The sequence below is a fragment of the Culex pipiens genome, chromosome 1 (genome assembly GCF_016801865.2).
Source record: "Culex pipiens pallens isolate TS chromosome 1, TS_CPP_V2, whole genome shotgun sequence".
Classification (NCBI taxonomy): Eukaryota; Metazoa; Arthropoda; class Insecta; order Diptera; family Culicidae; genus Culex; species Culex pipiens.
The window spans coordinates 56,493,702-56,518,687 of record NC_068937.1 but is presented as its reverse complement, the minus strand read 5'-3'; the positions used below and the strand labels follow the sequence as shown (position 1 = coordinate 56,518,687).

At 41.5% G+C, this 24,986-nt stretch overlaps 4 protein-coding genes across 7 annotated transcripts in view; 2 read left to right on the top strand and 2 right to left on the bottom strand.

The window, feature by feature from the left end:
- Positions 1–7,697: 7,697 nt before the first annotated feature.
- LOC120426467 (zinc finger protein 62 homolog) lies at positions 7,698–12,054 on the bottom strand. Of its 2 annotated transcripts, none has more exons than XM_039591230.2 (6): positions 11,812–12,054; positions 10,988–11,554; positions 9,350–9,427; positions 8,831–9,293; positions 8,245–8,764; positions 7,698–8,186 (listed from the first exon to the last, which is right to left on the bottom strand). In XM_039591230.2, the coding sequence occupies exons 1-6, from the start codon at positions 11,968–11,970 to the stop codon at positions 7,766–7,768; spliced, it is 2,208 nt and encodes a 735-aa protein (XP_039447164.1). In that variant the 5' UTR covers positions 11,971–12,054; the 3' UTR covers positions 7,698–7,765. The 2 variants fall into 2 exon arrangements, with proteins under 2 accessions (XP_039447164.1, XP_039447165.1); XM_039591231.2 differs by having other exon boundaries at positions 9,350–9,424.
- A 3,914-nt stretch (positions 12,055–15,968) lies between these two features.
- LOC120426473 (uncharacterized) lies at positions 15,969–18,955 on the top strand. Of its 2 annotated transcripts, XM_039591237.2 has the most exons (5): positions 15,969–16,060; positions 17,070–17,134; positions 17,188–18,354; positions 18,420–18,563; positions 18,618–18,955. In XM_039591237.2, the coding sequence occupies exons 2-5, from the start codon at positions 17,093–17,095 to the stop codon at positions 18,843–18,845; spliced, it is 1,581 nt and encodes a 526-aa protein (XP_039447171.1). In that variant the 5' UTR covers positions 15,969–16,060; positions 17,070–17,092; the 3' UTR covers positions 18,846–18,955. The 2 variants fall into 2 exon arrangements, with proteins under 2 accessions (XP_039447171.1, XP_039447170.1); XM_039591236.2 differs by lacking the exon at positions 15,969–16,060 and having other exon boundaries at positions 16,999–17,134.
- Positions 18,956–19,065: 110 nt separating this feature from the next.
- On the top strand, positions 19,066–21,316 carry LOC120426466 (uncharacterized). Its single transcript, XM_039591228.2, has 2 exons — positions 19,066–20,898; positions 21,015–21,316. Exons 1-2 carry the CDS (start codon positions 19,138–19,140, stop codon positions 21,276–21,278), a joined length of 2,025 nt encoding a protein of 674 aa, XP_039447162.1. The 5' UTR covers positions 19,066–19,137; the 3' UTR covers positions 21,279–21,316.
- A 1,853-nt stretch (positions 21,317–23,169) lies between these two features.
- Positions 23,170–24,986, bottom strand: part of LOC120426454 (death-associated protein kinase related) — a 163,937-nt gene continuing 162,120 nt past the window's right edge. The window contains exon 6 of one of the 2 annotated variants that reach the window (XM_052706084.1): positions 23,170–24,980. In XM_052706084.1, coding sequence (XP_052562044.1) covers positions 24,626–24,980 — 355 coding nt within the window. In that variant the 3' untranslated portion in view covers positions 23,170–24,625. Of the gene's footprint in view, positions 24,984–24,986 lie in introns of both variants that reach the window. The other variant, XM_052706082.1, reaches the window with a different exon arrangement.

The following is a 24,986-nucleotide window of genomic DNA, read 5'->3' as shown; positions in this document are numbered from 1 at the left end:
TGCTGTGAAGATTACCATGGCACTTTGAAAAGTTTAACTCCATGTTGCACGCACACACTCTCACATTTAATTTCTCGATAAGGCTTTCTAGTCAGAAGTTTACCAACACATTCAAAGTATGTTTACATTACAGCTGGACGTTTGTTTGCATCAGGTTTCCTTTCTCCTTCTAGCAAAAGTTTTTTTGTAAGGCGACTTCAAGCTGGTTTTTTGACTGACCGCTCGATATGACAGCCAACATACTTCGCAGGACTGTGACAGCTCGAGCTCGATCAATGTTTGCATCAGGACACTCTGACGAGGAGTTCGCCATTTTTGGGTTAAATTATATTTTTTTCACTGGGCCTAGAAAGCCTTATTGAACCCCATAAAAATGTCTATTTAGCTCTCAAAAAGTCGGGCAATAGCCACTCTTTAACCTGCTTTTTTTATTTTAATGTACAGGGCGCTCGATAACTGGGCCGGAGCCCAGTTAAAAAGCAGACAAACGTCAAAAACCAAAACAAACCAAAATGACCGAGGGGTTAATGGATGCAAAAATCATATTTAATAAATAACAAAAAAATCAAACTTTTGTTTAATTTCAAGTTACAATTAAAGAAATATGAAAAGTAAGAATTATAAATAAATTTGAGTAACTTTTATTTTTTTATTTCATCTGGAAAATATTATTCATCGGTGGTCCCCTCGTTATTTTTTGTTCAGCCCAGTTAACGGGCAACATTCGGTGACTGGGCTACGTTCTCAGCCCAGTTACCGAACAACTACTGTACTAGGAAAAGTACACCGCGGGACAAATTTGACAAATTCATAAGCAATGAAATATTTGAAATAACATTTTCAACACTGAAAACGTAATTTTATACTACAATTTGTTGAGGATTCTATGAATTTTATTCAGAAACTTCAAATAAACTCAGGTTAACAAAATCCATCTTGGAACGGTTCTTTCAAGAGACCAGAGTTTGATCATCCATTTACCCACGGCAGAGCCACATCGCTCTCCTGTGAAATACAAATATTATGATCGGATTAATGGGCGAAAAACTTACAACTTTATGAAATATTTTTCGATTTCAAATCGAATTTAAATCAAAATATCGTCGAAAATATTGAGTTCAAATGTTTATTAATCATGATTTCGATATATTGTAAAAAACCAATATTAAAAAAAGTTGTCTATTCAATTTGTGTAAGAGCTCCTAAAATTTCATTTTTGGTCATCTAAAACTGATCCAAACATGAAAATATAAAACAAGTATTTAAGCTTAACTTGTTTTTTGACGAAGAACTTCGTCTTAGGGCTCTATACAGGGTAGCAATCCAAAATTTCGCGGAGCGAAATGTAACGAAAAGAAAATAAACGCGACTGCAAGATTTGTAACATTAATATCTCAGCTCCTGTTCAACACACGTAAAAGTGGTACCCACCAAACGAAAGGGGAGATTTCACGCATTCTTACTATACCTAATTAATGGCCATGAAATTTAGTTAAAGCACTTAAAAACTGAGTTTAAATTAATAAAACTGCTTCCACACAGCAAGCAAGCACGCACACAACATACACACGCGCACACTCTCTCTTGACTCCGCCCCAAAGCCTTGCCTGCGTTTGGCCTTGACACAATTTGGCGATTCTTTCCTTTTGTGCTGCTGCTTCGCCAAACGCCAAAACGATTTGATATAAAAGGAGGTGCCGATCCAAAATCAAGGCAAATCAATTTTGGACGCCGACCTGGAAGGAGCTCCTGCTGATGCTGATGCGGGACCGAGGAGGAAACCAGCCACGAGGAATCCACGATCGGACGACGTTGCCATGGAGATTTTGCGGGACGGAACCAAGGAAGGACGCGCGGGGTGACGGATTTCACAGCTCGGCGAGCTGCCTTCACCCCGCTCCCCCAAACCGGTGACGGATTTCACACCTCGAGGTAGCTGCTGCTCGTGATCCTTTATCAAACCTGTCCTTACCATCCGGGTTGAGGAAGCGGCCGGATTTCGTGCATCGTGTTGCCATGGAGGCACAGAACCAAGGAAGGACGCGAGGGGTGACGGAATCCACAGCTACACAGAAAGCTGCTCTCTCTTTGACAAATTTGACAGTTCGGCAGTAGTGGCCACCATTTGGAGTGGCCGGAGGCCCCGGGGATGTTCCGATAAGGGGACATTTGCGGAACCATAAGAGTGGGGGCAATATGGGTATCAAACTTTAGGGATTTTGATACTGGACATGAAATTTGACATTTGAGCAGTAGTGGCCACCACCTGGAGTGGCCGCAGGCCCCGGGGATGTTCCGATAAGGGGACATTTGCGGAACCATAAGAGTGGGGGCAATATGGGTATCAAACTTTAGGGATTTTGATACTGGACATGAAATTTGACATTTTGGCAGTAGTGGCCACCACCTGGAGTGGCCGCAGGCCCCGGGGATGTTCCGATAAGGGGACATTTGCGGAACCATAAGAGTGGGGGCAATATGGGTATCAAACTTTAGGGATTTTGATACTGGACATGAAATTTGACATTTTGGCAGTAGTGGCCACCACCTGGAGTGGCCGCAGGCCCCGGGGATGTTCCGATAAGGGGACATTTGCGGAACCATAAGAGTTGAGGCAATATGGGTATCAAACTTTAGGGATTTTGGTACTGGGCATGAAATTTGACATTTTGGCAGTAGTGGCCGCCACCTGGAGTGGCCGGAGGCCCCGGGGTTGTTCCGATAGGGGGACATTTGCGGAACCATAAGAGTTGGGGCAATATGGGTATCAAACTTTAGGGATTTTGGTACTGGACATGAAATTTGACATTTTGGCAGTAGTGGCCACCACCTGGAGTGGCCGGAGGCCCCGGGGATGTTCCGATAAGGGGACATTTGCGGAACCATAAGATTTGGGGCAATATGGGTATCAAACTCTAGGGTTTGTGTGATGTGTCTTTAACACATGGTTCTGAATTACTCTTTGTAATAAATTTTATTGTTTGCAAAATATTACTTGAAAATTGTTCATTGCCGAAAGTGCCGAAACAGAGAATTGATGAAATGATTTCATATCAACTGGCCCGAAAATTTTGCCATTATGATTAGCTGAAGAAGCGTTTGAAGGTTTTAAACGTTATCAAACGTCAAAATACCATGAGACCATCTTTGAGCAAAAATAATAGATCTTACGAAATAACTATTTCGTGATTGATTTTGTGGCAAAGAAACGTAAATATTAAAAAACTATAAAAATTTCATTTACTTTTGTGTCCGAAGTTCTTCGTCATGATGGTTATGCCTGTAGGATTACCACTGCACCTTTTTTGTGGCAAAAAGTTTTTACCACCACTAAAATTTCTTCTCTGCCCTGTTTGAAAAATGTCGCACGTCGTACGAGTTGTCGCACGGTTGTGATTTTACCGTTTCGATATCGATTGGTCGAAAGGACGACAAACGGACGACAAATACTCGACATGCTCGACATGGTTTTTTCAATCGATTTACTTCAATTCGACGTCGATTATCGTCGACGCAAACAGTTTGACAGTTCTTTTCAGTTGATCTTGTTCGGACTTGATTGCAACCAAGTCGAACCAGTTGTTGCTGCTTTTAGGCTTTTGGAGGGTTTTGGACGGTTAATAGGTAAGTTGTTTACTAGGTTCAACTACTTTTTCTGCCGGAAAGTTCCGGCCGGAGTGGGTGAGCGACAGAATCAAAGTGTCTTTTATTCCAGATTTCGGTCTTCGTGGCGGAGGAGGAGGAGGACGGGAATATGGTTTACTCGGCGGGCCATTCCGGAAGACGGGACGGGAAGGAACCAGTTTGCGATCGTGGAAGCGGTTGGTGTTTGGTGTTTGGTGTTTTACCGTCCGCGGGAGGTTGCGACGCATACCTAATGGAACTGGTGAGTCATGTTTTAGAAACGATGGAGGTGTGCTGGAAGTGCGATTGGACAATCGAAATTAAAAATAGGATGAATGGAACATAACAAATTCTCAACTTTTCAATCCAATAATTCCTAACTGAAAAATAAAAAAATCAAAAATACTAAAAATTTAAAAAAAAAACTTAAACGCTGAAATTGTAAAGTTGTAAAATTCTAGCATTTCAGAACTTAAAAATGTAAGAATTCGAAAATTCTAAAAATATTGAATTTCTTGATATTGTGCAAATTGTTAGTATTCTTTTCTTAAATTCTAGAATTTATTAATTCTTAAAATTCTCAAAGTCTTCAAATATTTTTGAAAAAAAATTAAATTCAAAAATAAGATTTTTTTTAATTGACAAAAACTTAAACACTAAAATTCCTTAATTCTTAAGTACTAAAATTCATCAATTTCTAAATACAAAAAATCTAACATTATAAAGTTCTTAAATTCCCAAAACGTTGGACGCACGAGTTGGAATTTTGAATTCTAATATTCTAAAAATTATGAGCTCTAAAATTCAAAAATTGTAAATTCTATAATTGAAATAATTTATATTTTTAAATTCTAAAATTTCAAAGATTATTATTTTTTAATTCTAGGCATTTGAAAACTTAATAAGTTTCTTAAAATTTTAAAAATAAAAAAAACTGATTTTTCAGATCTTTTTTTTTATTTTCAATAAAATACAAATTTAAAAAACTTTAACAAACTAAAATTTAAAAAAAAATTATTACAAAATTAAAAAAAATACAAATTCAAGTTTTGTTTAAAGTTTTAAAAATTGTTTTTTTTTTTAATTTCGAATTTCGGAACTTAAAATTTTTAAAAATTTCAGAATTTTAGAATTTTAGAATTTTAGAATTTTAGAATTTAAGAATTTTAGAATTTTAGAATTTTAGAATTTCAGAATTTTAGAATTTTAGAATTTTAGAATTTTAGAATTTTAGATTTTTAGAATTTTAGAATTTTAGAATTTTAGAATTTTAGAATTTTAGAATTTTAGAATTTTAGAATTTTAGAATTTTAGAATTTTAGAATTTTAGAATTTTAGAATTTTAGAATTTTAGAATTTTAGAATTTTAGAATTTTAGAATTTTAGAATTTTAGAATTTTAGAATTTTAGAATTTTAGAATTTTAGAATTTTAGAATTTTAGAATTTTAGAATTTTAGAATTTTAGAATTTTAGAATTTTAGAATTTTAGAATTTTAGAATTTTAGAATTTTAGAATTTTAGAATTTTAGAATTTTAGAATTTTAGAATTTTAGAATTTTAGAATTTTAGAATTTTAGAATTTTAGTATTTTAGTATTTTAGTATTTTAGAATTTTAGAATTTAAGAATTTTAGAATTTTAGAATTTTAGAATTTTAGAATTTTAGAATTTTAGAATTTTAGAATTTTAGAATTTTAGAATTTTAGAATTTTAGAATTTTAGAATTTTAGAATTTTAGAATTTTAGAATTTTAGAATTTTAGAATTTTAGAATTTTAGAATTTTAGAATTTTAGAATTTTAGAATTTTAGAATTTTAGAATTTTAGAATTTTAGAATTTTAGAATTTTAGAATTTTAGAATTTTAGAATTTTAGAATTTTAGAATTTTAGAATTTTAGAATTTTAGAATTTTAGAATTTTAGAATTTTAGAATTTTAGAATTTTAGAATTTTAGAATTTTAGAATTTTAGAATTTTAGAATTTTAGAATTTTAGAATTTTAGAATTTTAGAATTTTAGAATTTTAGAAATTTAGAATTTCAGAATTTTAGAGTTTTAGAATTTCAGAATATTAAAATTTTAGAATTTTAGAATATTAAAATTTTAGAATTTTAAAATTTTTGAATTTGAGATTTTTTTAGCATTCTTAAATTAGGTTCAATTTTCAAATAATAATATTCTCGGATTTCAATACTAATCATCCATTATTTATAATTCTTTTTTAAATGTTTAAGTTTTGAAAGTTCATAAATTAAGTTTTTCTTTCATAGTTCAAAAAAACATATTTGAAATTTTATTGAATTGAAATTTTATAATTATTATTATTATTGAAATCTGAATTTAATTTATAAATTCTTGCCAATTGTTGATTGATGATATATTTTTTTCAGGCAACAAACATATTCCAATCTGATTCTACCGGAAACCGGAATGCGTTCCCGTGTGGTCACTCGTGGCTTCCGTAGAATCCACGAAAGCAGCCCCGTTTTTTTCGTACTCGTACTCCACAAAACCCACGTTTCCTCGTACTCCGGTAAACATCAATCCGTCGGAGATCCAAGATCGTCGCCAAGACGTCGCGTTTTCGGGTCGGGTTTTGATCAGCTCGTCGAGGAACAAAAGTCCAACACGACCAAGATGCTGCCACGGCCGCCTCAGAAGAACACCAACACCCAAGCCGGAAGCTGCGGTCAAGGCAAATCCAGAAGGAATCCAAATTGGGGAAGAATCGGCGATCCGCAAGTGAAATTAAGTGTACAATAAATATTTTTGTGAAATTTTGACAACTGGAATAAAAAAAAATCAATAAAAACAAAACAACAGTTTTTTCAACTGCAACATAACCCAAAAATCCGAAATGACAGCACACGACAATAGCACGACATTCTAAATAACAAAACCGTGCGACGTCGGTCGAATGTCGTACGACAATGTCGTACAATTTCGATTATCGATCGCACGACAAATACGACATTTTGGTGCAAAAACGTTTGACATTCGTGCGATAGTCGCGCGACATTGTCATGCGACGTCGTACGATTGCACGGACGACAAACGACGGACGTCCGACGGACTTTTCAATCAGGGTGGGAATACCAAACATGAATGCAAAGTAAAATGTTTTCTTTTTTTTTTTTGAAAAATTCGTCCCGCCAAAATCTTATATGTTATATGTACCAAAATTTGTGCAAGTATCAGGTCAATATTTATTAGATATAGATTCCTTCCACGTCTTACTTCCCGGTGCAATCGCAAAAGTTTGCTTTGTGGTTTCCTTTGAAGTTTGCACATTTTGCATAGTTAAGTACTTCAAAAGTTATGCTAAAAACAAATTTAGCAAAAGTCCGGAAGATTGTAAAAAGGGTGGTTTTTGTTATACATTTTCAAACAGGTATTTAAAAGACCTTTCCAACTCGTCCAAGACATTGAAGATCTGACAACCCTATCAAAAGTTATAAGCACTTAAGTGTTATTTACGTATTTTTTAGAGGCCGGATCTCAGATCAAGCATGAGAATTGAATTGAAGATCTGACTACCTCGTGGATCTGTGGGTCTCGTGGCGCAGGGGTAGCGGCTTCGGCTGCCGATCCCGATGATGCTATGAGACGCGGGTTCGATTCCCGCCTTATCCACTGAGCTTCTATCGGATGGTGAAGTAAAACGTCGGTCCCGGTTTCTCCTGTCTCGTCAGAGGCGCTGGAGCAGAAATCCCACGTTAGAGGAAGGCCATGCCCCGGGGGGCGTAGTGCCAATAGTTTCGTTTTCGTTTTTTTCATCTGACTACCCTATCATAAGTTGTAAGCACATAAGTGACCTGCAATATGAAGATCTGACTACCCAATCTAGTGGTATGAATAAATTAATAAATTGATAAAACACTGAAAACACCGCCATTTTGTGTCTATTTTGGATAGCCCCCATTTAAATGTGAGGAAGGCGCCAACCACCTAAGGGTGGATTAAGTAACGTTTTTTTTGTCAGACTTGCGTAAAGGCTGGAGCAAATGTTAGTTGTTAAAGAATTCTACCTTAATCAGGACTGTGATAACATGATTAAATAATACAATGTGTCTCTTTAAAAAAATATCGTACACATTATGTTCCATGCTTCAGAGCGAAATACTAAATACTTACATTTCTTGTCAGTACGAATGATCAGTCCGCACCGTTTCCACCGTGGCATAACTGGGAGCTTCCACAATTTGCACAATGACCTGTTGTTGCTGCGGCGCCGTCACTTGATGCTGATTTCGCTGCTGCGACTGCGTGTACTGCTCAGCCGTCTGGATGTTGATGGTCCACGACGCCTGTGGGGGCACCACCGGTGGTTCCACGATCACCTGCTTCTGAGCGGCAGCCGGTTCCGAAGGGGGATCTTTTTTTACGGCAGCCTTGCGCTTGCGCGGCGGCCGCTTCGGCTCCTTCTTTGGTGGTTTCCCCGGCTGGTGAACCGTTTTCATGTGCATCTTCCAGCAGGCCTTCATGGCAAATGAGCTTCCGCAAACTTCACAGACAAACGGACGCTCACCGGTGTGCTTGAGCTCGTGCGCCTTGAGGTAGCTCCTGAAAAGCAAAGAACAATGTTGTAAGTGGATTTCGATCATGTTTTTTCTGTACTCACTTGGAGGTGAACTTTTTCCCGCAGTGCTGGCAGGACACTTTCATGTCCGAATTGTGCATCATGACGTGGCGTTTGAACGTTCCGGAACCCTTTATGGACCTGTTGCAAATACTGCACTCGTACCGAATGACCTTATCCGAGTGAACCACCATCTTGTGTTCCTTAATTCCTCGCAACCCATAAAAGGCTTGCGTACATCCAGGCACATCGCAGGAGTAAGGTCGCCGCCCCAAGTGTTTGTTCACGTGACCTTCCATTTCCCGCTTGTGGACCGATTCACCGCATGTGTCACATGTAAGGTGGTGCTTCTTACCGGATGATTCTGACTTTACGTAGTACTTCCACGTTCGCTTTTCAGGAACGCTTTCCTTCTGACCTTCTTCAATTTTCTCCTTTTCCTTGTCCTCTTTGCTGTCGGGTTCTGATTCTTCCTTTTTCAGGTGCCGTTTCACGTGCGCTTCCAAATTGTACTTCAGTGCAAACCGTTTCCCACAGGTTCCACACTCGTGCGGAGTAAGGCCTGGAATAAACAAATAATCAAGTATTCGATCTCTCCAGTCCACCCCGTAGCATCGACGACACTTACCCGTATGAGTGACCATGTGCGTCTGAAGTTGCGCTTTCCGGCGGAACTTGCTCCCGCACACCTCACACGTAAATTGTGGTCCCTCCGTGTGAGTTTTTACGTGCCGCCGGAACCACTCCACGCCCTTGATGTTCCGCCCGCAGATCTCACAAACGTGGTACGATATCTGGTGGCGTTTGCTGTGCGTTCTCAAATCGTTGCGCGAAAAGTACGTCCGCCCACAGCCATCAAAGTCACACTTGTACGGCCGAATGCCGAGATGCTGGTTGTGGTGGGATTCCTTGACGAAGTAAGCTACGGTTTGGCCGCAAATTTCGCAAACGCTTGGGTCAGATTTGCGAACCTTTTTGCGCCGAGGTCCTCGCTTGCCCTTTTCCCTCGGCTCGTACTCATCATCGTCGTCCTCGGTTTGCTCTTTTTCAGCGTCAGCTTTCTTCTTTCTACCACGGCGACGCGGGGGATCCTGAAAGGAAAATTTATCAGTTTCAGTCTGCAAGTTAAGGTAGTTTGAAACCAAACCTTGACATTAGGTGTTAAATCTTTCTCTTCATCGATAGAATCTGATTGCTTTTTGCGATCTCTGGCCGGTTTGATCTGCTACAAAAAATTCATGATTATTCTACAAAAGAAATAGTACCCTCATCTGGGGCGAATCGGGACTACAGTCTGAATAGAGTTTTAGAGCTCTTCAAAGTTTCAAATTTGGGAATGAATGTACACATTTTGTTGGTCTGAATCTGGTCTAACCGAAACCACTTCATAAAAGAAAAATATTAGGCTGCAACATTGCTAAAACTGCTGTCCCAATTCGCCCAGATGACGGTAATCAGTACATAGATTTGGAAGCTAACTTAGTTTGGTTTGAAACCAATGAATTACGCAAAACGTGCGTTTCCCTAACACAGACGTAAACTTCAAGTACTTAGTGGTTCTTTACATTCGAATGGCAGCACACCAACTTCCGAGCTCGAGCTGGACTTAAACGCACCGGATACCAACGTTGTAGCTTGCTTATGCTAGTTTTCTCCTTGAGCTGCTTACGTTGCTTACCATCCCTAACCAACAGTCTGGATTTTCCGTTGTGCCAACAGATTAGTGGTCAGTTCGCCACCGGCAGCAACTTAAGCGTCCGCTTATACCCGGTAAAATTGATCAGCAAGTATGTGGTTCATATACACCAGATCTTCAACGATTCCTTCGAATCCGAAGAAGAGTTCAATCTGTACCACCGTTCCGCTGAAGGTAAAAGGTCACGTCTGGCCCGCTAGCGCTTCAACAATTCTTCCTTCGATAGCTCGTTGTCTGAGTGGCAGGTGACCTTGCACTTGGTCCGGGCGATTGATGAAGTCGTTCGATTTGGCCGGTCTCAGAAACTTTTCGCCGATAATCATGTGGTCGCATTTATCTAACTATGCCGTCGCTAATGTCATACGTCGTGCTGGAGAGCATCCGCTGTTCGAATAACTTCCACAAATCTAATTTACAAAATGCCAGTATTAACACACTTTGGGTTTGCTATGTTTGGAGTACACTAGTGCCATCAATAATTTAAATTTTAGTTCCACAAAAATAACACTGGGGGATAGAATTTCATTTTACGAACCCTTGCGGCGAATTTGCGGAACTCCCCTGTCCGTACTCCATTGACCCAACTTGTTCCTTAATAGATCGATAGATGATAAACGGGTTTGTCGACAGTTTGCCTTCCCGTCAGCAATATAGTATCCAAAAGAAACAAATTCTCTAATGGTTGGTAACCGAATGAGTTTATTTTGTTAGGTAGCTAATCGAGCTAAATCACAAAATAACCTAGACTAATTAGCTCTTACAAGCAGTACGATTAACATGCCTTATTCGCCTCTGGCATCCATCCAGTTCGTTCACACAAAAATGCTGGAATTTGTATGACACAATCGCACCCCACAGACCCATTGTCACACTGATGACGAATGACGATACATAAGCTTGACAAATAAACAATGAACATGAAGGTTCTCTTGAGTAATTGAAGTTCACGTCCGCGTTTGGGAAGCTTACGTTTGGATTAAATTTTCATACAAAACCTTCTGTTTTTTTCGCAAAGTAAAAATTAATTGAATTAAAAAAATAACAACTGTTACATGGACAAAATATGACCTACAACTATGAACTAATTACCTTCGAAATTGAAGTTTCTTCTTCGCCCTCTGATTCGCTATTCCCCGGTACAGAATCAACTTCTATCCGGAAATCACTGTCCGAATCACTCCAATCTTTCTCAGCCCAGTCGCTAGGAAACGACTGCTCTTGATCCAACTCCCCGGGAAACTCTTCCATAAAGTGGTCCTCCTCTCCAGGTTCCTCTTTAATTTCTGGCTCACACAAAACCATCTCCGTTGCAGGAATGCTATCGTCGCGTTCTTTCGGATTGTCTCCCTTCTCCAAGTCGACGGCCGCAATTGCTACCATCGGTCGGTTTTGAGTTTCTACTTCAACCTTAGGTAAGAGGGCGCTAACATCGCTGAACGTCTTATCAACCCGGGAGCGGTGATTCAAAATCATCTTTTCCGTAACCTTGACCGCGTCCTGCTCGTGGCCGGGCCAAAACGACTCGTACAGCAGGAAGTTCCGCCGATCGTGGTGCAGCTGATTGGTTTGCTTGCAAACTGCTTGGAAGCTTTGAATGATATCGACGATAGTTTCACAAACCGTACAAATCCGGACGCCCTTTTCGCTCCGATTTATCTACAATGATCAATTGAACGAATATATGTAACTAGCTATTTTAATAATCAAAAATCTGGGCTGCAAAATCAAATAGCTTTATCAGCGAAGCCAAATTCGGCAGACTTTGACTACAATAACAGCAACCATACAAAGTTATTGAAAATTAGCCGACTCTAACTTCAAAAGTTTTGTCGAGTCCGACTCCGGAACCTCAAAAAGTTCCGAAATCCATCGACTTCGACTCTACAGTCCTGATCGAAATTCACTCAACATACCTTCACTCCCAGGGAGCTGATGACTCGCTTGGACAGGTCGCGGCTTTTGGAGAAAACCTCTACCAACTGAGAGCTGGTCCCGGTGTGAAAACATAGTCGGCATCGTAACCGCCGGTCTTCGTCGGCAGGACAGACCGACGTCGGTGCTGGAGCTTCCATCCGGTAAATTTTGTCACAATTTCATCCACCACTGACTGCTCCCACACATGACTTGCGGCGGAATGTAAACAAACAGAGAAAACGAGAGAGAAAGGGAGTTTGTTTGTGTTTTGAGTTTGACAGTTGTGCATTATGGTACGTTCGTTTGAACCGCCAGTTTTGGTTCACTGAAAATACGCCACACTTTTTAGTCAAGTGCCCAAACACTTGAATGATTCAATAAAGCCACATCTTAGATCTAATTTGTTTGTGTTTGAATTTCAATCCAATCCATTATCAAATTCAAGTGTTTTAGCGATTGACTTTTTGGTATTTTTTTACACCTTATTTTCATTCGGGTGGATCAAATTTTTCAAGTGTTTTGCTCATGAATTTGCCCCACTGTGCTGAACTATTCAAAGTGATGAGGAAAACACTTGAAATTGATCTTGTTTTGATTTGAAATGCAGTTTCGTGACAGCTTCGGCAGACTTTGCTTCGTTTCTTCATTTGTGTTTTGGCGGTCCGGTGTGTTCGTTTTTCGCAAGCTTGAATGACCGCGTGAGTTCGCTGCCGCCATGTTCCTGTCCAGTAAATTGCTTGCCCGGTTTGTGGCCGCGAAGACGAGCATCGTCACAAGGCTGTGTCCGTATGGCCAGCGGAAGGGCTCGGTCTCCCGGACCCGGAAAGAGGCCAACTTTGGCGATAGAGGTGCTTTCCGCAGATTCACCCACTTGGTGAGTGGGGAGAAAGATTTTTTTGTGGGGTTTTGTTTTGATTTTGGGATCTATTTTGTGTGATTTGCAGGAAGGATGCGATTGAGCTGCAGATGCCGTACCAGGAAGCGTTTGATGAAATTAAGGAAAACACCCGCCTGGTGCTGGAGAATCGGTGAGAAGCTGGATTCGAATGCATTCCACCCAGGGGCCAAGCAATGCGTCAAGGCACAGTTTGATTAGATGGAACCGACCGCGGTTCCGAATCAACAAGAAGATTCCCCGGGGGCCTCCATCTCCGCAGAAAGCGGTGGTGGCGAACAACCCGAACCTGATCAGGAGGACGATCCTGAGAGCAGGGACAACCGGAAGAAGAGACAATTCAACAACAAAAAAAAACAAATTTCCATTTTTGACAAGCAAAGTTGATAGAAAATAAAAGCTGTCAAATTAATTTTATGACGCAACTTCACACAAACATGGATTGATTATAGAAGGAAACACCATTTAAAACCGATAGATATAATGTAGTTTTTCATGTGACACAACACATCAAATTCAAGTGTTGTGCTATTGAATTGACAGCATCTTAAGGTGCCCAAAATTCAAGTGTTTTGCGATTGATTTTTGAGTGCTCTGTACAGCAGGGCCAGATCATGTGTAGAACACTTCGTTAAGCTGTGTAAGTTTTGCTCAGTGTTCAATCGAACGTCATTAGTCAGTGTGCGTGGAACTCGCATGAAACTGAAAAATTCCGTAGTATTTAACAGTTCAATAGGGCGAATCTGCATTTGTAAACAAGCAGTCTATCCCTTTTGCTCAAGTGACAGTTCACGTCAATTAAGAGGGGGATGGCTGCTTGTTTACAAACGTAGATTCGCCCTATCGAGAAATTAAAAGTGCAACATGGAGTTAAACTTTCTGTCAAGCTTCTGTGAAGTTTACCATGATAGTTGCGAAAGTTTAACTCCATGTTACCGGCTCACATCTCTCTTTTTAATTTCTCGATTGAACTGTTACTACACTGAGCAAAACTTACACAGCTTAACGAAGTGTTCTACACATGATCTGGCCCTGCTGTACAGAGCACTCAAAAATCAATCGCAAAACACTTGAATTTTGGGCACCTTAAGATGCTGTCAATTCAATAGCACAACACTTGAATTTGATGTGTTGTGTCACATGAAAAACTACATTATATCTATCGGTTTTAAATGGTGTTTCCTTCTATAATCAATCCATGTTTGTGTGAAGTTGCGTCATAAAATTAATTTGACAGCTTTTATTTTCTATCAACTTTGCTTGTCAAAAATGGAAATTTGTTTTTTTTTTGTTGTTGAATTGTCTCTTCTTCCGGTTGTCCCTGCTCTCAGGATCGTCCTCCTGATCAGGTTCGGGTTGTTCGCCACCACCGCTTTCTGCGGAGATGGAGGCCCCCGGGGAATCTTCTTGTTGATTCGGAACCGCGGTCGGTTCCATCTAATCAAACTGTGCCTTGACGCATTGCTTGGCCCCTGGGTGGAATGCATTCGAATCCAGCTTCTCACCGATTCTCCAGCACCAGGCGGGTGTTTTCCTTAATTTCATCAAACGCTTCCTGGTACGGCATCTGCAGCTCAATCGCATCCTTCCTGCAAATCACACAAAATAGATCCCAAAATCAAAACAAAACCCCACAAAAAAATCTTTCTCCCCACTCACCAAGTGGGTGAATCTGCGGAAAGCACCTCTATCGCCAAAGTTGGCCTCTTTCCGGGTCCGGGAGACCGAGCCCTTCCGCTGGCCATACGGACACAGCCTTGTGACGATGCTCGTCTTCGCGGCCACAAACCGGGCAAGCAATTTACTGGACAGGAACATGGCGGCAGCGAACTCACGCGGTCATTCAAGCTTGCGAAAAACGAACACACCGGACCGCCAAAACACAAATGAAGAAACGAAGCAAAGTCTGCCGAAGCTGTCACGAAACTGCATTTCAAATCAAAACAAGATCAATTTCAAGTGTTTTCCTCATCACTTTGAATAGTTCAGCACAGTGGGGCAAATTCATGAGCAAAACACTTGAAAAATTTGATCCACCCGAATGAAAATAAGGTGTAAAAAAATACCAAAAAGTCAATCGCTAAAACACTTGAATTTGATAATGGATTGGATTGAAATTCAAACACAAACAAATTAGATCTAAGATGTGGCTTTATTGAATCATTCAAGTGTTTGGGCACTTGACTAAAAAGTGTGGCGTATTTTCAGTGTACGGAAATATCGAATGCGGCCGACTGCGGCACTAGAGTTTCAGTTCCTAGGTGGCGGCGAAATTCGTGCGGAACTAGCGCGAGTTTCTTTAAAAAAAAAACACTTCAACAGCTCTGATTGCAGCACTCAGTGCGGAGCTAGCCTTCAATCGAACGTCCCATTAGGGTGATGCACGAAGTGATTTTTGTTTACCGGCTCCCTCAGCAAAATCAGACCCTAAAAAAATCATGCCGGATCTTTTCAGGGAGAGATCGAGAAAAAGATCCGGCAGCAATTTGTATTGATTTGACGTTTGCTGAGGTTGCCGAAAAGTTTGATTATGATGTTACTGCTTTTAAAAGACAATAATGAGGTTTAACGCCGACTCGGTTTGGAGGAGTGCACTGTTTACATAGACTTGGCACAGTTCGATGCGGTCGTCGATTTTGTTCGGGGAAATTCGTCGACAATCGACGAAGACCATGTAAAGTGCATACGAGCTGTCAAATAACGTCACGATGTAAAACCCAATAGAGTGAACTACGTGCGTATGTATTGCGTGTACGTACACGAAAATAAAGTGAGGTTAAATTTTGTCAGGCAGCAAAATCAAATGGTGCGCTAGTGTGCGTACGCGAAACGTCATAAAGCTCTATCCAGATTTTTAAGCGAGGATAGCGTTACGAATGGTGAACGCCCCAAATGTCAAAATCACGCAGTGGTACCAACATTAAAAACAAAGTGTGGCTGTCATGCCATGGCACACTTTGTTTTTAATGTTGGTACCACTGCGTGATTTTGACATTTCGGGCGTTCACCATTCGTAACGCCATCTTCGCTTAAAAATCTGGATTAGGTTTTACGCCGACTCGGTTTCTAGGTTAGAAATTTGACAGCTTGGCTGCACTGTTTACATTTTTTGCACATGTGTCTCAGCAAAAATGTGTAAGCGTGTGCGCTTGTGACGTCACGCTGCAAAACCTAATTAGGTTATAACCTAAAAACCGAGTCTGCGTAAAACCTAATTGCAAGTTTTTACTAAGAAAGTTACATAGGTTTACATCCAATGTTCCGTCCTTTTGAAAAAATACCTTAGATTGTATGAGATTTTGATCAAAACCTGACGCAAATCCAAATAAAGAAGACCTTACCCTAACAGCATGGTATGTAATAGAGGTGGGCAAAACCGCTCTTTTTTAGGAGCCGCTCATTTTCGTTCGCTCTTACTTTTTTTAAACCGAAAAAAAACTTTTGCATTAGGTACTGTGCAACGGAATTTCACGAAAAATCAAAATATTTTTGATTGATCCCAATATGCTTTTTAATTGTTTTCAGTGGATAAAACTTCTACACCCAAAATTCAGAATCGAGATAATCGTTCTCTCAAAATTTATTGAGGGCTCAGTGCCAAAATCGATAGAATAATGGTACCAACTCACACCATCATAACAAATGAGTTCATTTGTTAGTTGAATCAATAAATCTCCAACAAGTGTCATACATCGACTTCTGACTTCTCCTTGGTCACCAAGTTGTGGTGGCCGAGGCAGCTAAGTCATTGGATTGGTTTGTCTCTGGTTCGATTCCCGTTGTCGACACTTTTGGTTTTTTGTTTGACGGATGAACTTTTTTTGCAAATGAACCTCGAGAGAATAGTTCTATCGCCCATCTCGAGCTGTGTTCTCTGCGTCCGTGAATGGTACCACTATTCTCTCGACTCGAGACCATCATTCTCTCGGACTAGCGCTGCCAGTTTTGGGTGTATTTTCATTAAAATTTGAAAGTTTCTTACTTGAATGAACAATCAGTTGCACACTGAAAAGTTTATTTCATTTTGTTTAGAATCGTTTTCTTTTGGGATTAATTTTTAAAAGCATTGCAATTTTTGAAATTGCATTTTAAATGCTCAAAAACAAATTTAATACTACAATTTTTGGAAATTCAATGATTTATATTTATAACAAAAATCATGCCATATTGAAACAGTTTTTTCAAAAGAGCGGAGTTTAAAAAAGAACCGCGGTTCTTTTTTTGTGAGCCACGGTTCGTTCGCTCTTTTCAGTGAACCGGCTCTTTGAGCGGTTCGCTCTTTTTTTGCCCACCTCTAGTATGTAATGTTGCAACGCATGCGCAAACGTGCTCATGTAGAATTAGAAATTTTTCCCACAACAGGTATCTTTTGGGTGTCCTGCATAATGCAACCCGACAGCTTATCTATTGAAGATCTACCAAACGAGGTGAGTTTAGCTATTACTAGTAAAATGTAGTTCTTGATCATCCTCCGTTGCAGGTATTTGAGCAAATTATCTCAAACTTGTGCGTCGAAGACCGCAAATCCGCGTCCCTCGTCAGCCAGCGATGGGCAAGGTTCGCCTTTTCGCGCATCGCCCTAGGAGACGTCTTGCTGGAGTTGAATTGCGCCCAACGCCGCCCGTATGACTATTGGCACGTGCTGCAGCACAGTGCACGGAACTATCGCAACGTGGTGCTCAAGTTTGCGGAGGATGAGGAGGGGCACCTTTTGAAAATTTTGGACAAATTTCAGTACAGCTTGGAGTATGTCAGCATTGAGCAAGATCCGGACGCGAGGCTGTTGCACTCGGAAATTTCTGTAAATTATTTAGTGCAGTTGTTGTCCATCCTTGAAGGTATTCGAGAGCTCAAGGTTAAGACGGTACTGGAGATATCCGACAATGTCTCGCCGGATGTCGATTTTCCACAATTGCCAAACTTGAAGTGTTTGAGTTTGGGAACCAATTGCCTAGACAGCAGTGTGATCGACTGGAGTGTAATCGCTCCAAACATCAGAAACATTGTAGTTCCACTGGAAGATAACAGGACAGAGATCCCTGCAGCTATCGCCAAATTCAGTGGTCAACTGCGAGTACTATCCGTCGATGCACGGTTCGTCGAGCGTGACCAGCTGACGTTTTGCCAGGAACAATTTCCTTCGCTGGAAACATTTCGCTTGCTCTACCCGATCTACAATCCAGCTTCATCTAACGAAGTTGTAAGCCTCATTCAGCAGTGTACCAACCTTACAGAAATTAGCTTTTTCAACAACATCATTACGGCTGACCTAATTGGCACGTTGACCCAGTGCCTTCAGCTGAAGATCGTGAACATCGACGCCAACCAGGTTCCTCCAACGATATTTTCCAGGCTTTCGAAGCTGCCTCGTCTGAGCCAGCTAATTCTACACAAAATGGAAGTCCAACCCGCAATGCTGACGTCGTTCAAGTGCTTTCCCGAGCTGCGCCAGCTGACGTGTCTTTCGATTCGAATCAGCTCTCCGGATGCCTTTTTCTGCCAGGTTCAGAAAAAGATGCCCAAGCTGGTCGTGCTGGAACTGCTGGATCGATTCCGTTTCGGGTTGAACAATTTCAACAGCACTGGCGTTGTTTCAGCGATCTGTGAGAACTTGAGATTCCTGCAGCGATTGAGTTTAGTTGATTGGGTAACTTCTGCATGAGAGTAATTTTATACTTAAAACAGAATAACGAATTCTTCATAAAATTGCAGGCCATTTGGGATGTATCTACGTTTGATAAACTCTACAGGCTGGATCATCTAACCGAACTACGACTCAAGTGCATTGGAATAAATGCCAACGGAGAACTTAAGCCTTGCAAATCGATTAAAAAGCTTGTCCTGGACATAGACTCGGTGAGTCTTCGTCTCATTCATTTTGTAAATTAACAATAAATTTCTTTTTTCCAGTTTAACCCTCCCGATGTCATCTTTCCGGTCAGCCGAACTCCGCTGTCGGAACTAATCTCCACCAGCTTGCCTGCGCTGGGCTCGATCGAACTACCGCGCCGCTTGCTGGACAGAACAAAGCGCTCCGAGCAGGAGATTGCCACCCTCCGAACCCTACTGCCCAGCTGTGCCTTCTACCGGAAGACGCGCCTCAAGATGGCAGACCGCGATTACGCTTCGCTCTTGTAATGTGGCAATTTACCTGTTTATAATAAAGGTTTTCGAGTTTTATACAAGTTTAAACATTGTTATTGTATTTTTTGTTGTTGTAAAAAGTCAGGTTCAAGAATCGATATTAAAAACAAAGACTGACTTGCATTTTGTTTTAAATTTATTTAATTGTAATCTGCAAATCACCTCAAGTTACGTTGTCTGACAAGCTCATAAAATATTTACATAACTCAAGCGGTTCTAATCACACCATTTCAGTCCGTTAACTTTGTTTCGATTAATCGCAGCCTTCATACCGTTCAGTTTTAAAATGAAGTTGATGCTGCTTTTCATAGTTTTACAACCTTTTGCCGTATTCAGTTTTCAAAATTCAACTTTCTTGGCACCATGCCTAGCTGGTCTCATCAGATTCAACAGTGCATCCTTCCACAACCAGATCAACATTTTCACCGAAAACGTGCACACTTCCCGAGATTTAGTTGAAGAATTGCTACTCGAAATCGTCGACAACTTAATAACCGTCAATTTGATCCGCTATGAGAAGTTGCTAAATTTTCACCAGCGTCAGCTGATAATTTGGCTTCTGGACACGTGGGAGTTCTTTCGAAACGCAATCCGGGAGGTGAAACGCGCAAATTACGAATTCCGTGGTCACTTTGTGGTCATACTCGGTGGTGAACTGCAAAGTAGCGGTCCGGAGGGGTGGAACCAACTTCTGAACCACTTTTGGTCACTTCAGATAATCACCGTGGTTCTGGCGGTGACGATCGGGGAAGAATTGGCACTTGTTGGCTATCAGCCGTATAGCGTCACGTGCTGTCGGTGTGTCGAACCGGTGATTGTGAATCGCTGCAATCGTGACTTTTGTGAAAATCGTAAGATTTTTGAAGGAAGCCTTGACCAACTGCACGGATGCCCGCTGAGGTTGGCAACGTTCAAGTGGTTTCCCTTCCGGGATGTTGTTGAGGGGGGCGATGGACAGCTGGTGCTTTCGGGAAAGGGTGCCGAACTGATGGAGATCATTCAGTCGAAGCTGAACTTTACGGTGAATGTAAGGGTGCCTACGGACGGATTTACTTGGGGTCAGATATTCCCGAATGGATCGGCGATTGGTGCGCTGGGTTTGGTTTTTAGTGGAGAGGCCGATTTCACCCTTGGTGGTTACCTGCTGTACCAGGAATTGCTGCAAACGATGAGCATCACAACCGGCTATTACGTGAGTGATTTCGTCTTCGTGGTTCCCGAGGAGTTGGTCTCGATATCGTCTCTGAAGCGGCTTCTGCAGCCGTTCCAGGTTACAGTGTGGATCTCAGTGTTGGCCATGCTGGGATTGGTGTATGCAGTATTAAGTTGTTACAACTGTGTGACAGTTGGCCATTCGTTCAAAAATCATTCTCTGCTGATGTTGTACCGATCGTTGATGGGAGGATCACTTCCGTCGATACCAAGGGGCAATTTCATTCGATTTGCAATGCTTTTGTGGCTTTATTATGGAGTTGTGATTCGCGAAAGTTACAATTGTGCCATGTACGGGTTTCTCACGGCCAAGCCAGAACCAACGGATATCAGCTCTTTTGCTAAAATGGCTGCCAACGGGTATCAATTTGTGGTTTCGAACGTCCTGTACGATCTGCTATTTGCCAACTCAGATCAGTTCAACGGAACGTTCACCCTGGTTGACGAGGACTTCTTCGGGCGGATGTTCGCCGACGTGATCCAAAGTCGCAAACGGATCGCCCTGATCTCCCAGCCAGAGATGATCGCCTACTTCAACAAGCGACACCCGGACAGCATCAACTTTCGCATCTCCGAAGAAAAAGTGCTCAGCTTCTACTACAGCATGCTGTTTCGAAGGGCGTGTCCTCTTATCGAGAGCTTCAACGTGGTGCTCGGGCAAATTTTGGGGATGGGACTTATCAGCAAATGGAAGGCAAACTGGATGAACGAGCGTTACCTGACCATGACGCTTAGCAACGAACCTGTAACGGTTTTAACCAACGAACATCTCTTCGATGGGTACACATTCTACGCGCTAGGAATCGCCATAGCAGTGTGCGTGTTTTTCTTAGAGGTAGCATCGAAGCAACTAGCAAAATCTACCTCCAAACCAATAAAAACATTCCCCTTTCAAAACTAAACCTCACTCTATCCCAACTCATCAATATGGAAACCATCGAACTGTTCAAGATCATCGGCAAGCGAGTAGCGAAGCTGCCACCGGCCCAGCAGGAGGACATAATCGAAACAATGATGGGCCTTATCGACGCGACCGAGCGGATGAACCGGAGTGCGGCATTTGGCGGACAAGCAGGAGGCTTTAACTTGACAAAAAGTGTGTCCAGCTTTGCGTTGACCAGCGATTCCATCGGGTTTGGGCCGATATCCGGAACTGGTGGCGGCATGGACGTGGAGTTTGGTGCGCTGACTTCGTCACCGTCGAATTTGGTGTAATATGGGCGATGGAGTGGTATAATAGTTTGTGATTAGTTTATAAGAGATTAGTGTTAATTGTTCAATAAATATCAGTTCGACTTGAATCTTATTTGTTTCTTCCTGTGAATGCCACAAGACATCTTCACACCAAGTAATTCGACGACGTCGCCATTTCGACGTTACGAGCAAAACGCGTTTTAATGTTTGACCTTGAATAAACAAAAAATTAGAGCACGCAATGTAAACAATAACAAACACGTTTTGTTTGGTTGACCATTCTATGCATTGTCCCGAAGTTTGGTTGAAGTTGGTTGCTGGAGTCCCGAGTTATGATTACAAATGTTTACGGTAGTCTAACTTTTACGTGCGTCAAACGCGTTCTGACCTGACATCTCTTTGGCCTGTTGTCGTACTTACATCAATTTTCAGGGAGTGACAAGATAGCACGATAAGATTTAGATTTCATCACTTTACATGACAAATATGCACGGAGTTTTTTCGGATTTCGTTGAACATCTCAGGATTGAAATCAAATTTTGGGGATCTGTGAAGGTTAAAAGGTAAGGCACAAAATGGAGTTCTTACAATTAAATTTTGGCTGATTTTAGCGTGACATCCATAAAGCCTATATTATTTCATTTATTGTACTGCCGTTCTACGCATAATTGTCCCATATTAAAAAAAAGTGCAACTGAGAAAAACACGATTGACGTTTTTCGACCGATTTCTGTGTTTCAATCGCGTTTTTCTCAGTTGCACTTTTTTGAACATGGGACAATTATGCGTAGAACGGCAGTATAGTAAACTTAGCAGCACTGGTATTTTTTTTAATCATGAGAAGTATTTAGTCCACTTGGTTGATCGAAGTAAGCCTCGCGTGTGTACGGATCGAAAAAAAATCGCTGTCAATTTCTCCTCCTACAATTTCGTTTCAAAAAGTGCAAAAAATTGCCGTTATCTCTGCCGATATCCAGTGGAGAAGGTGGTGGTTGCGGAAAAGGCGTCCTGACGGTGGTTTCCAGCGTGACTTCAGGAGCACATCTTTCTGGATTTTCCAAGCCTGTTGCAAAAAAAAATGAGCTGCTTTCCGGATTTCAACGTCAACGTTTCCTGGTAGCAACTCATCGGCGGATGGTGATCTTCATCGGGTGCGTTTCCTCGGACAACCATTGGGTCCCGTCGGTGATGTTTTCAAACTCGGCGGAAATTCGAATCATCAACCATCTGGCTGTTTCAAGTTTGTCGACGGATCTCAAGTTAATCAAATCGGACCACTTCTGATACTGAAGATGAAGCTGGTATTGAAGATACATAATTTGGTGAGCCCGTTCTTGTTATAATACAAAAAAAACTTTCACTTATACGCTTACATTCACTCATTCCACTCAAGACTAACTACGCCAATTTCCACTAAATACGCGGTAGGGTGTTCCCTTGGTCGTTCGCTGTGAGTTGTGGATTGCCTGCTTCTCTAATGAAGGTTCGACTGGGGGGGCATGCTTATTAATTTCTCGTCGCTCCATACCCTCAGTGACGTGATGGGAACAAGGGCGTCTATACAAAGTGTCCCTACACCCGCTACAAATTTCCGGCGCTTGGGGAGGGAAGCGGGAAACCATTTTGTTCTATGCGCCGGTATTTGTAGCATTAAAATTCGTGCAAAAAAACTTATGCACGTGGGTGTACAGATTATGGAGTAAAAGATGATCGAATTGTTCACCTAGCGCTCACATGTGTTCCAGGACCAAGTTGCCTGCGGGTATGGGGATCATACATACATACATACATACATAGAAGTATTTAGTCCACTTGGTTTATAATTTGAATAAGAATAAGAAAATGTTACTAAAATAAATTTTAATTTGAGAACTGATGGCTTTCGGTAGTTTTAGCAAATGAAACATAATGATTTTCATATTTCCGAACAATCTATTTGTCACCCAATCTGCACTGTTCAGTTAAACATCAGCAAGCACTAGAACCTATAGCAGCATTGTACCTCTTTTCTCGAACCAAGCCGCGATTGAGTGTTTTTTTGTATCGTTCTTACAAAATAAAGTTGTTAAAATTCACGTATAAAAAAGAACAGCATGTACTAAAAATCTAACGACTGGAGGTTACTACAGATATAAAGTATTTCTTTCATTCTCATTCTGCAAGACAAGTTAACGGAAATGGGGGGTGTAAAACTTTGAACTTCATGTCTTGCCTGCCAATTGGTTTTGTTGATTGGTTGGGGGAGTTAAACTAACGATAAGTAGAAGGATTTTGTTTTGGTATCACTGCAGCAGCAGTGGCATCGTGTAGAAACGCTTTACTGTGCCCAAATTTGCGTGAAATAAGTTAAAAAAGCGTTGTAAGTGTTGTTGTTGTTCGCACACAATTCCTTCGTGCGACAATATTTACACATTCACAGCATTGTAGCTTCAGATCATTTTTCACGCACGCTCACATACACAACTCGAACAAATGGCCACTTCCGTGTAAACTGTTTTGTAATAGGTAGTCCCATTTGCTCTCGATAACACGCCCATTTAAACTTTGTCAATCAACGGTTTTAAGCTAAGGCTGTTTTTTTATTTAGAGGTTTGGCGAAACGATTTACGGGGTACAAACTCTTGGCTAATTCTTCCTATATAACAAAGGGTCACTCGACCTGCTTGATGCTAATCAACTTCGTTTCCGCTTATTCGTTTATCTAGAGAATAATCTACTATGTACATGGGGTTAGTAACAAGGGAAAAGGGACGCGAATCAATTGTTCACCAACTAAAAATGCGTTTTCGAACGCTTCTTAAATGCCGCAAATTTAATAAAGTTTGTTTTATTTTTGGCTCCAACCCAAAACGTACGAAAAGCATATTAAAATGGACCAACAGCGAATGGCTTCGCGTTGGGACAATTCAAAAGATTGGATTTTGATTTCAGAACAGAACATCCAGTTCTCTCGTTGTTTCCACCTTTTGTATGTTTTGCGGAGGGGAAAAATTACATAAATAGCAAAATATAAACTTACATACTTACGATCTAAAATATGATCAAAACGCTTCTCTCTAACGAACTATACTTACAAGACGCGCCTGCTGCTTAACCTAAATGGGATCGAAAAATATTCAACCGATTTGTAGGTTCGATTCCCGAACAATTTTCGCTCACATAAGTACTTTCTCCCAAAATAACCCCGTGCCCCGGCCGCGCGTGTGACCATTCCCGTCGTCCCTGAATCGAGTAACGCATCAAGCGTTTTCCGAACGAAGTCTACACACCAGCGCGCGTAAGGGAGGGGTTAGGTGGGGAAGGGGGGGGGGGGCACTGACGCCCTAAACAAAACACTAGCTCAGCGGTCTTCCGCCGGGAACCGGCTCTCAGCAGATGATCCCCTTGTCGCCACACTGGAGCGTTTTTCGGCTGGCAACGGTCGCGACGGCCACGGCTAAGCCCGCAGCCGACGCCGGACCCCCGCCCATGGTTTCCTCCGAGCACTTGAGGCAGCACAGGGTAGCGGCGGCCGCGGCGCAGAATCCATTCTCCATCGGGAGCATAACGGCGGCTGTCGTAGCGGTTGTGGATTCCTGCTGCTGTTGGAACTTTTGTACGTAGGCCTTCACGGAGTGCGGACTCGGGGTGGAACTGCACGTCGAGGACTGCCTGCTACTCACGATGGTGGTGGTGGTGGTAGTGTTGTTGTTGTTGGTTGTGTGGTGGTACCTGCTGGTGGCGCTGCTG